Consider the following 12,973-nt stretch of genomic DNA (forward strand, 5'->3'; position numbering starts at 1 on the left):
TGGCTTCTCTCAAAGTTACATTTATTGTATTTTGTGTAAATGTATTTTAATTTCATTTTGGTTGCCACTTTTATGTTATGGGATATGTGTATATTTTATAAGATTCAAATACTAATACCTGAATGAAATGGAAAGTTACATTTAATGGTCTTTCCTGTTAGTCAGCTTCACACTTTAAGTGTTGTTGAATTAAGACAGAAAAAAACACAAGAACACAAACTCCTTTCGGTCTCACTCTGTAATGTCTAATTGTTTTTAAAAAAGTGCGTACCATACATATGAGATACATTGTTTTATAAGCAAATATATATTATACTTTCAATTTGATAAAAGGTTACAGTCTGTACAATCATGTCCTGTGTCTGCTAAATATGATTCATTTTTACAGTGAAATCATGAATATATCATAAAATAGCAAAATGACTTCATGATGAGGATTTCTAATTAGAGTTAGACACATCCCACTCATCAAAGGCGGCGCTGGCACACACATAAGTGATTTTCTGAATACTGTTTTCAGAGTGAGAAGATTAACTCCCAAAGCATAGATAACACTGTAAAACAGTAGTAGCAAACATGGCAGAAATAAAGTGAGCTTGGATTGTTCAGTGGAGAATTAATAAAGAAATGTTATGAAATGTTAGATTTGGCACATATGTATTACTTCAAACTTTCATTCAACCATTTGCTGTGAAGGCATTGCCTAGATTTAACTTAGAGCTATTCAACACAGATGATCTTGTACAACTTACAGAGGTTTGACATTTCATTTCAACAACATAATCTTCCTCTTTACTTTCGCATTTCACTCCATGGCTTTTGATGGACACATGTCATCCAAAAAAAGCCAAACATTCTATAATGAACAACTTGCTTAAGAAACCATTACATGAACTAATTATATTTTCTCTTCTGCAAAGCCTTGTAGAAGGCTGTAAACCCATCTCGAACATGTCTGAGCCCTTTCTGTGCTTTACTTTAACCACATCTACAGATGTTCATGTTTTTTCCGCAAACTTGCCCAGGGTGTTTTCAGAGATCTGAAAGGAAATCTGGGGAAGATATTTGAAGGAAAAAAAAAAAATTAATAATCCAACATAATGCTAGAAAAAATTGCCATCCTCATTCAAAATTCTCAGCAGTGGTTTGTGATGGCACTGTGGTGACAAAATGCTGAATGCAGCATCATACTGTATCAGGACTTCAGAGGGAACAGTGCTGTTCAGTTGGAAGGAATGCAAATTTCCTGCAGCTGCAAATAGTTGTGGAACAAAAAAGACCATTCTTCGCATCTGACACAGTATCATCAGCATTCATCCTTTCCTCTCAAGTGGTGTGTGTGAAAACACTCTCCAAGACTCAGTGCAACACACACACACACACATACACACACTCCCCCACACACACACACACACACACACACACACACACACACATACACACACACACACATGCACACACTCATGCAGGGAAGTGAGAAACCACACAATTGTCCCTGCCTTCACCTCTGTTCGGAGAAACAGAGTGAATATGCAGGTCTGTTTAAACCAGATTTGGGAGTGTGGTGGGTAGTGGGATGAAGAAATGCTGGGGTGACAAAGCAGGATCTGTTGGAGTGAGCTGGAGTGATTAGGTTGGGCTCTTATGAGTCCAGATGGATGTGGGCAAGCAGGAAGTGAGGAAGTCAAATTGGTGCCACATAATTTCCGGGAAAAGTCCCAAAAGCACGAGTCCGTTCTGACGTACCTACAGAGAGCAGAGAACAAGCTGTGATCACACAACACAAACTATAAACAACTACATTAAGGCATCTAAAGTGAATGCCAATTACATCTGCAATGTTTCATGATGTCCACCAGAGGGCGAGCTGACACTGTAAAATGTTTTGATATAAATACTTGACTACCTCAGAAATTTTCATTCAATGTTTGTTTTGTTTTGGGTTTTTTTTGTTTGTTTGGGTTTTTTTTTTAATTTTTAATACATTTTATTAAATAATTTTTTTTTTTGAATAAACCTTTCTATATAAACCTGCTTTTATATAGAAAAATGAAAATAAAATATATTGAGGGAGTAACAAACCCTGGGAATAAAATTGTTTGTTATTTTAAAATAAATATCTTCATTCCTTACCTACAAACCAGCCATCATCACATTTCTCCATCACTTGTACAATGTCTCCTTCTCTGAGTTCCAACTCATCTGAATTCTGGGGTTTGTAGTTGTAAACAGCTTTAAATCTAAAATTGAGAACACAGAAAAATAGACCAACAAATGGTCTGAGCCACAAATTCACCCAAGCTTCAACACTTGGTCTGCATTGCAACAATGTGAACAAATAAAAACATTCAAATCTCATCTCAAGACGTACGGCTGATGTTGCACCGCTGTTGAACCAGGCTTGTTTGGGATGTGTGTTCGCCTCAGGGAGTGGACATGTGCATTAGGCGGAGTAGCCTGGCTTGGTATTGCACCCTAAAAAAAATAGAAACTTCATGTCAAGCATTATAAAATAAGGAGTGTTGAGTCACATTTCTGTCAACTCTAACAGTAACACCATTGGTGAGGACATGCAGTGACTTTCTCAGGGAGGCAGTGAGAGCAGACCTGTGACGGGTCAGTGTATCTGGGAGTGTTCGCTGTGGTAGCTCCTGCTCTGTGTGCAGACGCTGACGACTGAGTGGAAGGTGAAACAGCTCTAGCTGTGGAGCTCTGGTTAGCTGAGTGTGTCCCAGCCCAGTGGCTGTTCTGGTTGGTGGGTGAAGCAGCTTTGGAGGTGCTGTGGGGCCACTGATAGGCCATTTCTTTGGGTACAGGTGTCTGGGTGGGGGAGCGTGACTGTGAAGCTGGGCCGCCATAAGGTACGGGTGAAGACGGCTTCAGGGGGGAGTGCTCAGGTTTGGGGCTGAGGGAAGTGGGGGTGAATGGTGAACGCGGACAGGGAGAGTGGAGTGGACGTCCTGGACTCTGAGGTCCGGGGGAGACGGGAGACATGGGGCCTGGTGAGTAGTCGTCCGTAGAGTATTTGGTGCGAGGCATCTTGTTGACCTGGACATAATTGACAGGGAAGATGCCGCTCCGGCTGGTCCCTGAGATCCTCCCCTCCAACCACTTATCGTCAACACGCCTGGTTACATTGATCACCTCACCCTGAGGAAAAAATAAAACACAATTTAAAGTAGATATTACACAAAAAATATCATTTACAATAACAATGAAATACTGATGTCGGTTTAACATACACACATCAAATGGCTGCATCATTATCTTAAACTGCAAACCTCACAAAAAGGAGCTTTTCACTTTGACAGCCTGATGTGGCAGTGGTGTAGTGACTTCATTACTCAGATTTAATATAAGTGCTCTCCTGATATAAATTCCCTATTTTGGTTTTGAAAAGAATTATTAAATGGTTTTATTATTAATTATCATTGAGAGTTACATGAGAAGATCAATACCACTCCACATTCTGTCTGTACTTAAATATGAAGCTACAGCTAGCAGTCAGTTAGCTTAGCTTAGCACAAAGATTGGAAAGAGTAACCTCCTTGAGTCTTCTCATCACCACAAGGTTGCCAGCAATGACACAATAACAATATTATATGTTAATAAGTGAGCTTTACAGGTGCTGGTAGGCTGATTTTGTTACTCTTGGACAAAGCTTGGCATTGGGCCTACAATTCTCTGTCCAAACAGGCACATGACAAAAGGAAAAAAAAAATCTTAAAGAAATAGAGAGGCATTTTAGGAAATGTGTATATTTGTTTCTTTAACAAGAGTAAGACAAGAAGATAGAGATTATTAACACCATTTTCATGTTACCAAATTAAAAATGAAGCCAGGTCCAGCAGCTGCTTAGCTTAGCTTAGCTTAACATAAAGAGAGGAAAAAATGAAACAGCTAGCCAGAATCCACGTACCAGCACCTCTGAGGTTCACTAATTCACAAGTTCTCATTATCAAGCCTGTCATTTCTTTAATCTGTTCAAAAGAGAATTATTCCCTCATGGCTGTATCCCTCCACGAACCAGTCAAGTTGAAGTTTACATCAATATCTGTCCAGACATTGGGGGAGTTACATGTATTTTTATTTGTAACATAGAAATTTATAAAAGTGATTTAACTTGACTGTCTTTGTTGTTGTTGTTCTGTTGTATGTCTACTGTATTAGTGTGTACGTTCATTGAGAGAAACAAAAAAAGCAATCAAATTTCCTTGCATGTGTTCCCATGGTTGATCAACAAATCTGATTCTGATAGTTGCAAACACAAAGACAATGTTTGACATATGGATATTGCTGAAAAGAAGCTACAAATTCTGAATATGGTCATAATCTTCCCTGAGTTATGGCCTTAATAATGCAGATCATTATGATGTCTTAGCAAAGTTGACCTTTGACCTTTTGGATTTTACCCTTCACAGAGACAGGCTAGTTGTTCCCCCCTGATTCCAGTCTTTGTGCTAAAACAAACTAACCAGCTAATCGACAGGGCCTCAATGACGAGGCAAAGCATCTTCATCTCTGCTGCAGCTTCAATTTTGAGCTCAGGCTGATTGTATGCACAAAGATCCTCTCTTGTGCAGCAATGAGTTCAGCGACACATTAACATGAACCGTGTTATTACTCACCTTACGAAAAGAAAGTTCGACAGGTAAATCACCGTTGAAGTTGTACAGAGCCACAGCTTCCCCATAATCCAACACCTGTAGCGTGGGAGACTTTATAGGTGTCGGCTTCTCTGTAGGCGCCAGAATCTATTAACGACAAAGGAAATCATTTATAGTCACATGGTCTTAGACAATTAGCACATGACAGAGAAATAGCATCAAATGAAAAGCTTGAAGAAATTCACCTCAACATAAGATGTGGGGAAAATGCCAGCTCTTCCGTGATGTTCTCCTTCAAACCAGTTGGCATCTACCTGCCTGTGGATGTAAACAATGTCGCCTTTCTGCAGTGGGAGCTCCCTGAAGAAAGGAACAAGAGAATCTTTAAATCCGATATGACTATAATTGAACATTTTCTTTCAGAAATGTAAATGAGTATGCAAGAAAGGAAATGGCTTATTTATTAGATCAGCTAACTCACTTGGGTGACTGAGCCTGGAAATTGAACTTGACTCGTGCTGCTTTCATCTGGAAAAAGAAAGAGTTTTGTTCAGATGCCATAATCATATGAATTATTCTGAATCTATTCAGATCACAAAAACAAAAAAAAAAGAAACATACCTTTTTCTCCTCTTTCTTGGGTGGGAGCTCCATGATTTCATTTGCAGGGGAGAGACGTTCTACTGTGAAACAAAGTGAAAGCACAATGGTGTGAAAGGAGTCTAAAACATGCACACTTTGTTCAGCAAATGTTGTTTTTGAATGTGTTGCTATGAAAAGGCAATCACAGCTTTAACAGCTGCAGTGCATAAGTTCAAAAAGACGCTTGTATTTCCAGGAAAAACAATTGGATAAATCTAATCTTTTATCAGGTCTTCCGAGTTCCACTTCCTATTTTTGTGGGCTTCCTCCCCGCCCATCTACAGCACCTTCTGTTTCTATAGGGAAAAAAACGACACAAGCTTTCCATGCTCACATCAGCCTCATCTAAAATGCCAGAGCAGAAGAAGACAGAGGCAATGGAAGAGAATCATGAGACCATCAGAATACATTAGATTACTAAAGCTTTCATGAAATATATGCAGCGTGATTTAATGATGGCGTGCTAATGGAAGTGCATGTGTCTTTTGTTGTGTCATTGGGTTCAAGAAACTTATGGACAGTGCTGATAGTAGGCTATAAACTACTAAGGTTCTTATCAAAATCATTACTAAAGCCATGGCAGAGTTGGTGGCAAAAATCACAGTATGCCTGTGCCTTGGGAAGAAAAAGGGTAGAAACTCCATGTTTACCATATGTGGGAACGGAAGCCAGTGATGTGCGGGCTGAGCGATGGACAGGCTGCTTTGATGCTGTAGAATTGCTGAAAAAGTGAAGAAAATATGATCTTTTTATACTGTCACTCCCAATAAGGGGGAATGGTTTCTAATGACATCAAAGGACAGACACACACACACACACACACACACACACACACACACACACACACACACACATACAGTGGACACAGTGTGTGTATATGTGTTTTACTGTGCAGTGCATCTGTTTGCAGCTGCTGGTTTCTGGACAGAGGTGAGACAAATAATCACACAGCTAAAAAGAACATGCAGATGATACTGTGTGACTCATCCTTGAATCTAAAATGTGGTTAAGTTATGAAGTTTGGAGCTTAAATTATCTTTACAGCCGTGAAACTCCGTTCATGATCAATCATTAGTTTAGTGGTTTCTGGGTTAAGAATTAATCCAAAACCCAAATCTTCCTGCCTGACTTCCTCCAAACTCATTTGCATATTTCCAGACAATGTTGTGCTGTATTCTAGGGTTTGCAGCTGGATATCCAGAGATAAACAATGTGTGAGTAACAGGAAACTGCTAAAATAAACTAAAATAAATTAGACTGTTTCTTGCTGCTGTAAGTTTTAATTGCATGTGTCCTTAGCAACAAACTCTTAAAAAAAAAAAAAAAAAAAAAAGGCCCTGATCCCATCTAAGAAGAAAAGGTCAAAACCCATGAGCTCAACTTAGCAAACAACAGCGAGAATCCACCAAGAATGCATCACACACATGGTGAGAAATGTGGAATGCTGTCTGGTGTTTGAAGTAACAAATACTGTACTTGAGCTTGTTAAAGTTCACCAGTTTCCAAACAGAGTGTCGAGGGCAGAGAGTCATCTGATCAACTAACAGGTACCTTGCAAAGTGTTATTACTCGGTCCAATCACATGGCTCGGTTGCTTAAAACTGCAGAAAGCAATGGGCGGTTATATTCCCAGTTCATGAAGCAATATCAAAGTAGATGAGGAGGCGGGGGTCTTGTGCTCAGTGGAGGTCTGTTATGCGGTAGCTGACCCTGGCTTTTCTGTTAACCTGCCCTGCATGTCTCTCTTTAATAACTGCTAAACGTCTCCATCCACTTTTTACAAAACATTATTTAAAAGCAAAAGGTTCATAGTCAGTACTGAGAGCCCTGAATCTAATTTATACTGCCTTATTGGTATATGTAAGAAAATCTGTACACTTTGAGAACACTGCAACATTTAAGTGAAATCTAAGTTTGTTTGTTTTATCATTGATCACTGTCATGTTATCTATTACACTACAATGCAGGAAAAGCCCTTTTAGTCAGTCTCCTAGTGGAATCTATTGTAAAAACCTGCATCTTGAATCATAAAAATGTGGTTAAAAAGTCAGTATAAATGTCATTATAAGCTGCTGAATATCATTTAGAGTAATCATATTCCATATCGCCTTCTTAAGTACTTCTGTCACTGACCTGTAGTTTGCGGTTCCAGTCTTTGGAGCAGTTACTGGATCCCTGCCACTGGCCTCCTGCAAGCAGAGTGAGCATTAAACACAGCCTTCTGTATCTCACAGCTTGGAGGAAATCTCACAACAACTCAGACAAAGTCGAGGTGCTGACCACTCCCAAAGGAGCAAGAACTCCCCTGGGTCCTATCCTCCCCTGTCTACAAACAGCACCACTCATGATCTGTCTGGGCTGACTGTGATTTCAGTCAGATTACAGCCTATGAAGCTGATTTAATCACACCAGAATCAGGAATAGCATGAGAATCAACAACATTTTTTGGCAGGGTTTCATCCAAGTCGCTCTCTCAGACAAGCACTGTGGGATTGCAAAGGGAAGTTCTGAAGGATATTATCAAAAAAATATGATTTAAAGAAAACTTTTTAGAATTTAAAAGTTCTTTTTATTTTTTGGCAGCCAGAGCTACATTTGCTGAGGTGGGTGCGGGGAACTGGCAGGCAGGTGATTAACATAGCAGATCAATCCGAGTGCAAGGCAGGCAGGTGATTTCAAGGCTGTCATCCAGGTCACAGAGGAAAACAAAAAAACAAAACATACTTGGTCAAAGCTAGCAAGCAGAGGGATCTCACTGAGGCTCACAGCCTTCACACGGAGTGTGTGTGTGTGGGGGGGGGCTAAGGGTGAGGGTGGGATTCTGCTAGATTGGATGGGGAGGAGGGATGCTGCAGCAGAGAGAGTCAGGAGGGGGCCTCAGTACCTCACCCCGGCCTCGACGCTGCCTCTTCTGGGAAAGTCTCCTCTCCAGGCCCTGGATCTCCGAGTCCAGCTCAGCCTCAAATCGACTCAGCTCAGAGACCAGACTGGCCTGAGCCCGAGCAGTGATGGAGTTGGAAGGGCAAAATTAAAACAACAACACACAGTCGGATTTTTGGGACCTAATGGTGTCCCATTTCATAGTGGTTCAAAAAGAATAAAATCTTGGTAAAGTGAATGCAGAAAGTCAGAAATTAAAATTGTGTCAAAGGTGCTCACCTCAACTGAAGGTGACTTTGGTTTCTCCGGCTGTTTCCTCGGGGATAGATAAGTCTAAGAACAGAAAAAATATTTTTATTCAACTTGTTACTGAACTAAACTAAACTGATCATGTTCATGAACTTTTGCAACCCAAGGCTGAATTACCAACCAGGCACAGCAGGTAGCTGTCCTGGGGCAACAGACATCCAGGAACCCATATGTACTGATTATATATAATTCAAATGAATTAAGGAATTTTCACCAATATCAGCTACTTTCTATTGGGCCTTATTTAAAGTTGCACCTCAGGCTCTATAGAGGGTCACAAGTGCTTACTTATGATCCGCTCTCATGGTCCATATTAATAAATATTAATACATAAAGTTGTGTTTCTTATGATTAATTGGTCTGATGCTGCTATGATGTGTAATAGGGCCCACAACTAATTTTTGTCCTGTGGTCCCCTCACAGTTTAATCCATTCTGCAACAATTCCCTTCAGAAAAAATGTGTGAACAACAGTTAAGAAGGATTTAGACACAGGCTGGGTGTCAAGATGCCAACAGCAGTATAAGGAAACATCAATAGTTTAGAGAGCTTGATTTAACTAGCCAGCCAATACTGCTTTCAGCCTCTCTTTACAAAAACTGAACATGACTGCAAGCAGCTGATTCTACCAAGCATTACTTTAAAAGGCTGTGCTGGCGAGAACCACAGAGCCACTGCTCAATTTTCTGATTTTTCTTTTTTTGCAAAACCTTGGCTGAATGTGTTTCTCTGAACGCCAAGAACGTCCTCTCAGTTGGAAGTCATCCTCACTACAATCACAGACTATAATGTCACTGTGAAACAGCACAACACCTGATATGGTCTGTACACTGGTTTTCTAAACGCCATCGAGGGGATAGAACATTGGACACTGTCATAGAGAGGAAATGAATTAAGTCTCCATGCTGTGAGCCATTATACACCACAAGAGGTTAACACCATAATACGGATCACAAGACACCTCGGCTCCCGTGGGGGAGTGGAAACAAAGATTCCTTTTCTTCACAAGCGCAGACACAAGGCACAATATGCACCAGATCTGGGACAATGTTGCAAGAGCCATTCAAAACACTGTAGGGACGCCGCTCTGGAACTCACCAGGGGTGTTTAAACACACAGACACATACAAACGGCTGCACACTCAATTACAGCAGGACAATGAATTACAACCCAAGCGTTAAATAAATAATGTATGAGTCAAAGTGTGAACTTCAGCAGCTTGAAAATCAAACTTTCACTAAAATACCTGATAGAAACACTATGAAAATACTTAGATCATGTCTTTTCTTGCCTGAAAAAGCTTAGAGAATGAAAGAATAAAGGGAGGAGTGACCACCTGTGTTGGTGAGCACACTCACAAGTTACTAGACACCTTGTGTGAGGAGATGAAATACGATGACTTAGACTATAATTCTTAAAGAAAAGGTGCCCATCCTCGAACCTGTTCTCGAGCTGCACACTGGGAGAGCACAAGGACTACACAAAGAATCCCTGTGATTAGAGCCAGCAACAATGCAGAACAAATCTACATAATCATGCAGAAGCATTTTTTTCTGCTCCTGGAATCAGAGTGATACCAGATCTTATTTTTAAGCCATGACTGTGTGTGAGGTCGTACCTGGCTGTGGCTCTCTGAAGTGGTGCTCTTCCCGGGCTCAAAGTCGTATATGCTCTTCGGTTGAGGGTGCTGCTTTCCTGGGTCTGACAGCTTATCTACATCCTCCGTCCTGAAACATAACACCACAATACACACACACACACACACACACACACACGCACACCATGGACAGCAACTTAATCATGGCTTCATTGTGAGTGCCTGTAGAAACAAATCCAAACTTGTCTCTCCCACACGTTTTCCCTCCACTGCTCTTGGCCTGAGTTTTGGTTGGTATTCAGGTAAAGACGTCACCTGCAGACGTTATCTGATGTGAAGAATAAATGCATATTGGTGCATATTCTACTATGAGCAGGTGAAAAAAATTCAGAATGTCATTATCTGGAGGTACCGAGTGGTTACCAGCAGGTATGGCCGGAAGTTAACCGCGTAAAGCCAGACTGACTGTTTTCTACCTGTTTACAGTCTTTGTGCTAAGCTAAGCTAACCAGCTGCTGGTTGTAGCTACACATTTATCAATCTTCTCATCTACTATATTTCTTGGCAAAAAAGCAAATAAGCATATTTCTCAAACTGTCTGTAGCTTTAAGTTTGACTCCTGTCTCTGGGACGTCTTGTGTCACGTTATGGGCCTCTAGGTTTCATTTTCTTACCACAGTTAAAAAAAGATGCAGCTCAGATTGACTCCAGACTTTAACAAACCGCCCAAAGGTGTGAAAGTAAGGGATTCTCGCTGACTGTATGTGCCATGTGATGCACTGGCAATTTGCCTGTCTCCCTTTCCAGTGCATGCTGGGATATGCTCAGCCAACCCCGTGACCCTGAAGCAGTTAAATCAAATTAATGTAAACTCACCAGTCTGGTAGCGCTCCATACGGTGTCAGTCTGAAGGGATCATTGTCTCTGTCATTACTTTCTTCTGTGTTGGCAGATAACTGGAGCCCTGCACAGTTGATCAGAGAAGGTCAGTCTTAACTATAAATTAATTATGTAACTATGGAATTGACAACAATGTAGACTTTGGTTGATTCACTTACGTTCGGCTGACCACCGCTCTGAATCCTCCAGCTCAGTTTCTGGTAAAAAAAACAGGGACACTTTTTTTAGACATATAAAAGTGGAGTACTTTAATTAGATAAATCAATCAAAATATCATATTTATACATTTCTATTTCATAATTGAATACTTCCTTACAATATGGCTGGATTTGTCTCATACTGAGACCATACTCACTCTTATAATACAAGTGCAGGAAGGAGTATTTTAGATCCTTTACTTACGTCAAAGTAGCAAATACAGACTGTTGTATATTATCTGTATGTTATATATAATATGTATTGCTGAAATATTTAAGTGTAAGAAGCTTTCTGATGTTGTAGTTGGTCAATGTGAAGCCAATTCAAACTACTTTAGACTATTTTAGAGGAAAAAAGTTTCCCACAGCAATCCTGTCCTCAGATCAACAGTAGCGTCTCAATAAGTTGTATGTGCCCATGATAAGTGCAAAAGTGCTTCTCAGCACTTAGAAATCCAAAGTTGTTTAAGAAGACAAATCACAGAGGCAGAAAGTTGAAAACATTTCTCTTTGACAGAGCTGATCCAGAGTAATCCACTAAAACCACCTCTGTGCTGCGATGGTGCCATTAACCATACAAATAACAGGGAATGTGTCTCTATTACGCAACACGTAATAGAGACAAATGGAGAGCTAGAAGTGGGAGGGGCTGAGATAAGAAGCGGGATTATTGTCAGAGTTAATAAAACGAAATGACATAAGATTTAGGGCTCTTTCATCATGTCTCATTCTGCCTCTGCAATAATCTGTTTGTTGGATCACCTCAGTAGTACCTGACACTGACAGAAAGGAATTCACTCTGGACATGTGTGTGTGAGAAGAGGAGGAGGAGGAGGAGGAGGAGGAGAAAGAAGAAGAGGAGGAGGAGGAACGTTCTTACCCTCTGGCTTCTTGTGAATCTGTCTGAACATGCTCTTGTACCAGTCTCTGGGCTTGTTCACACTCTGGTATAGGAAGAGAGGGGAGGTGCACAAAGTAAACAAACCTGTTGAATAAGGCTTTGAGAAATGCAACACATTGGATATGGCAAAAAAAAAAAAAAAAAATTAATCAAGCTTATGTGTGATCAGGCAGTGCTTTTTTTTTTTTTTTTTTTGTCTTACAGATCTGGAGGCAATGGGCATCCCAGTTTCATCCACTGGACCGATTCCAGAGAACTTGATGAGCCTCTCCTCCCTGGTGGGAGTCCAGCTTCGTGGTAAAGTGGCAGAGCCATTGGACAGTCCACCTAAGTCACAACAATGTAATTTTAGTAATTATGTTGTTCCATTTTATTATTGATTTCAGTTGATTTCAGGTAAAGTAGCCAACCGTTAATCTGAATTTAGACTCTTCAACATCACATCTAACCTGGAAGTCCAAGCTATTTTGTATGTTGTCCACAGGACATGTAGCCTTTTCAAGCTATTGTTTCCATCCTCACATTCACATAAAAACATTAAATACAATACTACACTCCTATGATGCTCAATGTCCTCTCACTCTTAATACAATAACATAGTCCTAAATATTTATAGCCCGAAAACATATTTTTAGTTGTCCAGCACTGCTGTGATGCACGGATTTAAAAATTCTTACCGTGTGATTGTGAGGGGCCGTAGTACGATCCAAAGCTGAGAGCTGTCGGGCCACTTCCATTCACCTCTGAAACCTTGAGAAAGGAAGAATGATGTAATAATTTCGATAATATCTCAGTGTAATGTAACTGACAGCTACAATAATGATGGTTTCAAAACATAACATGTGCTTGGCTGGATGTATAGTATGTGATGCTTCATATTTCCACAGGGAGGAGCACTTGTTTGCTGAAATCCATGTGCTCACCCTCAGCATTGTTATTAA

The 12,973-nt window shown here is 40.4% G+C and overlaps 1 protein-coding gene across 7 annotated transcripts in view; it reads right to left on the reverse strand.

The window, feature by feature from the left end:
• Positions 1 to 12,973, reverse strand: part of sorbs3 (sorbin and SH3 domain containing 3) — a 22,135-nt gene continuing 9,162 nt past the window's right edge. For 3 of the 7 annotated variants that reach the window (XM_023394023.2, XM_023394022.2, XM_023394025.2), the window contains exons 4-21: positions 12,710 to 12,782; positions 12,235 to 12,359; positions 12,012 to 12,075; positions 11,093 to 11,131; positions 10,911 to 10,998; positions 10,056 to 10,164; positions 8,409 to 8,462; positions 8,134 to 8,241; positions 7,383 to 7,438; positions 5,900 to 5,970; positions 5,229 to 5,290; positions 5,089 to 5,135; positions 4,853 to 4,967; positions 4,629 to 4,754; positions 2,608 to 3,150; positions 2,372 to 2,475; positions 2,134 to 2,240; positions 1 to 1,746 (exon numbers count right to left, since the gene is read on the reverse strand). In XM_023394023.2, the coding sequence (XP_023249791.1) occupies positions 1,685 to 1,746; positions 2,134 to 2,240; positions 2,372 to 2,475; positions 2,608 to 3,150; positions 4,629 to 4,754; positions 4,853 to 4,967; positions 5,089 to 5,135; positions 5,229 to 5,290; positions 5,900 to 5,970; positions 7,383 to 7,438; positions 8,134 to 8,241; positions 8,409 to 8,462; positions 10,056 to 10,164; positions 10,911 to 10,998; positions 11,093 to 11,131; positions 12,012 to 12,075; positions 12,235 to 12,359; positions 12,710 to 12,782 (1,953 nt within the window). In that variant the 3' untranslated portion in view covers positions 1 to 1,684. The remainder of the gene's footprint in view (positions 1,747 to 2,133; positions 2,241 to 2,371; positions 2,476 to 2,607; positions 3,151 to 4,628; positions 4,755 to 4,852; positions 4,968 to 5,088; positions 5,136 to 5,228; positions 5,291 to 5,899; positions 5,971 to 7,382; positions 7,439 to 8,133; positions 8,242 to 8,408; positions 8,463 to 10,055; positions 10,165 to 10,910; positions 10,999 to 11,092; positions 11,132 to 12,011; positions 12,076 to 12,234; positions 12,360 to 12,709; positions 12,783 to 12,973) is intronic. The other 4 variants (XM_023394028.2, XM_087170361.1, XM_023394026.2 and 1 more) reach the window with 4 other exon arrangements.

The sequence above is a fragment of the Seriola lalandi genome, unplaced genomic scaffold (genome assembly GCF_002814215.2).
Source record: "Seriola lalandi dorsalis isolate HSWRI2012SDOR001 ecotype SW California unplaced genomic scaffold, Sedor1 jcf7180002054945, whole genome shotgun sequence".
Classification (NCBI taxonomy): Eukaryota; Metazoa; Chordata; class Actinopteri; order Carangiformes; family Carangidae; genus Seriola; species Seriola lalandi.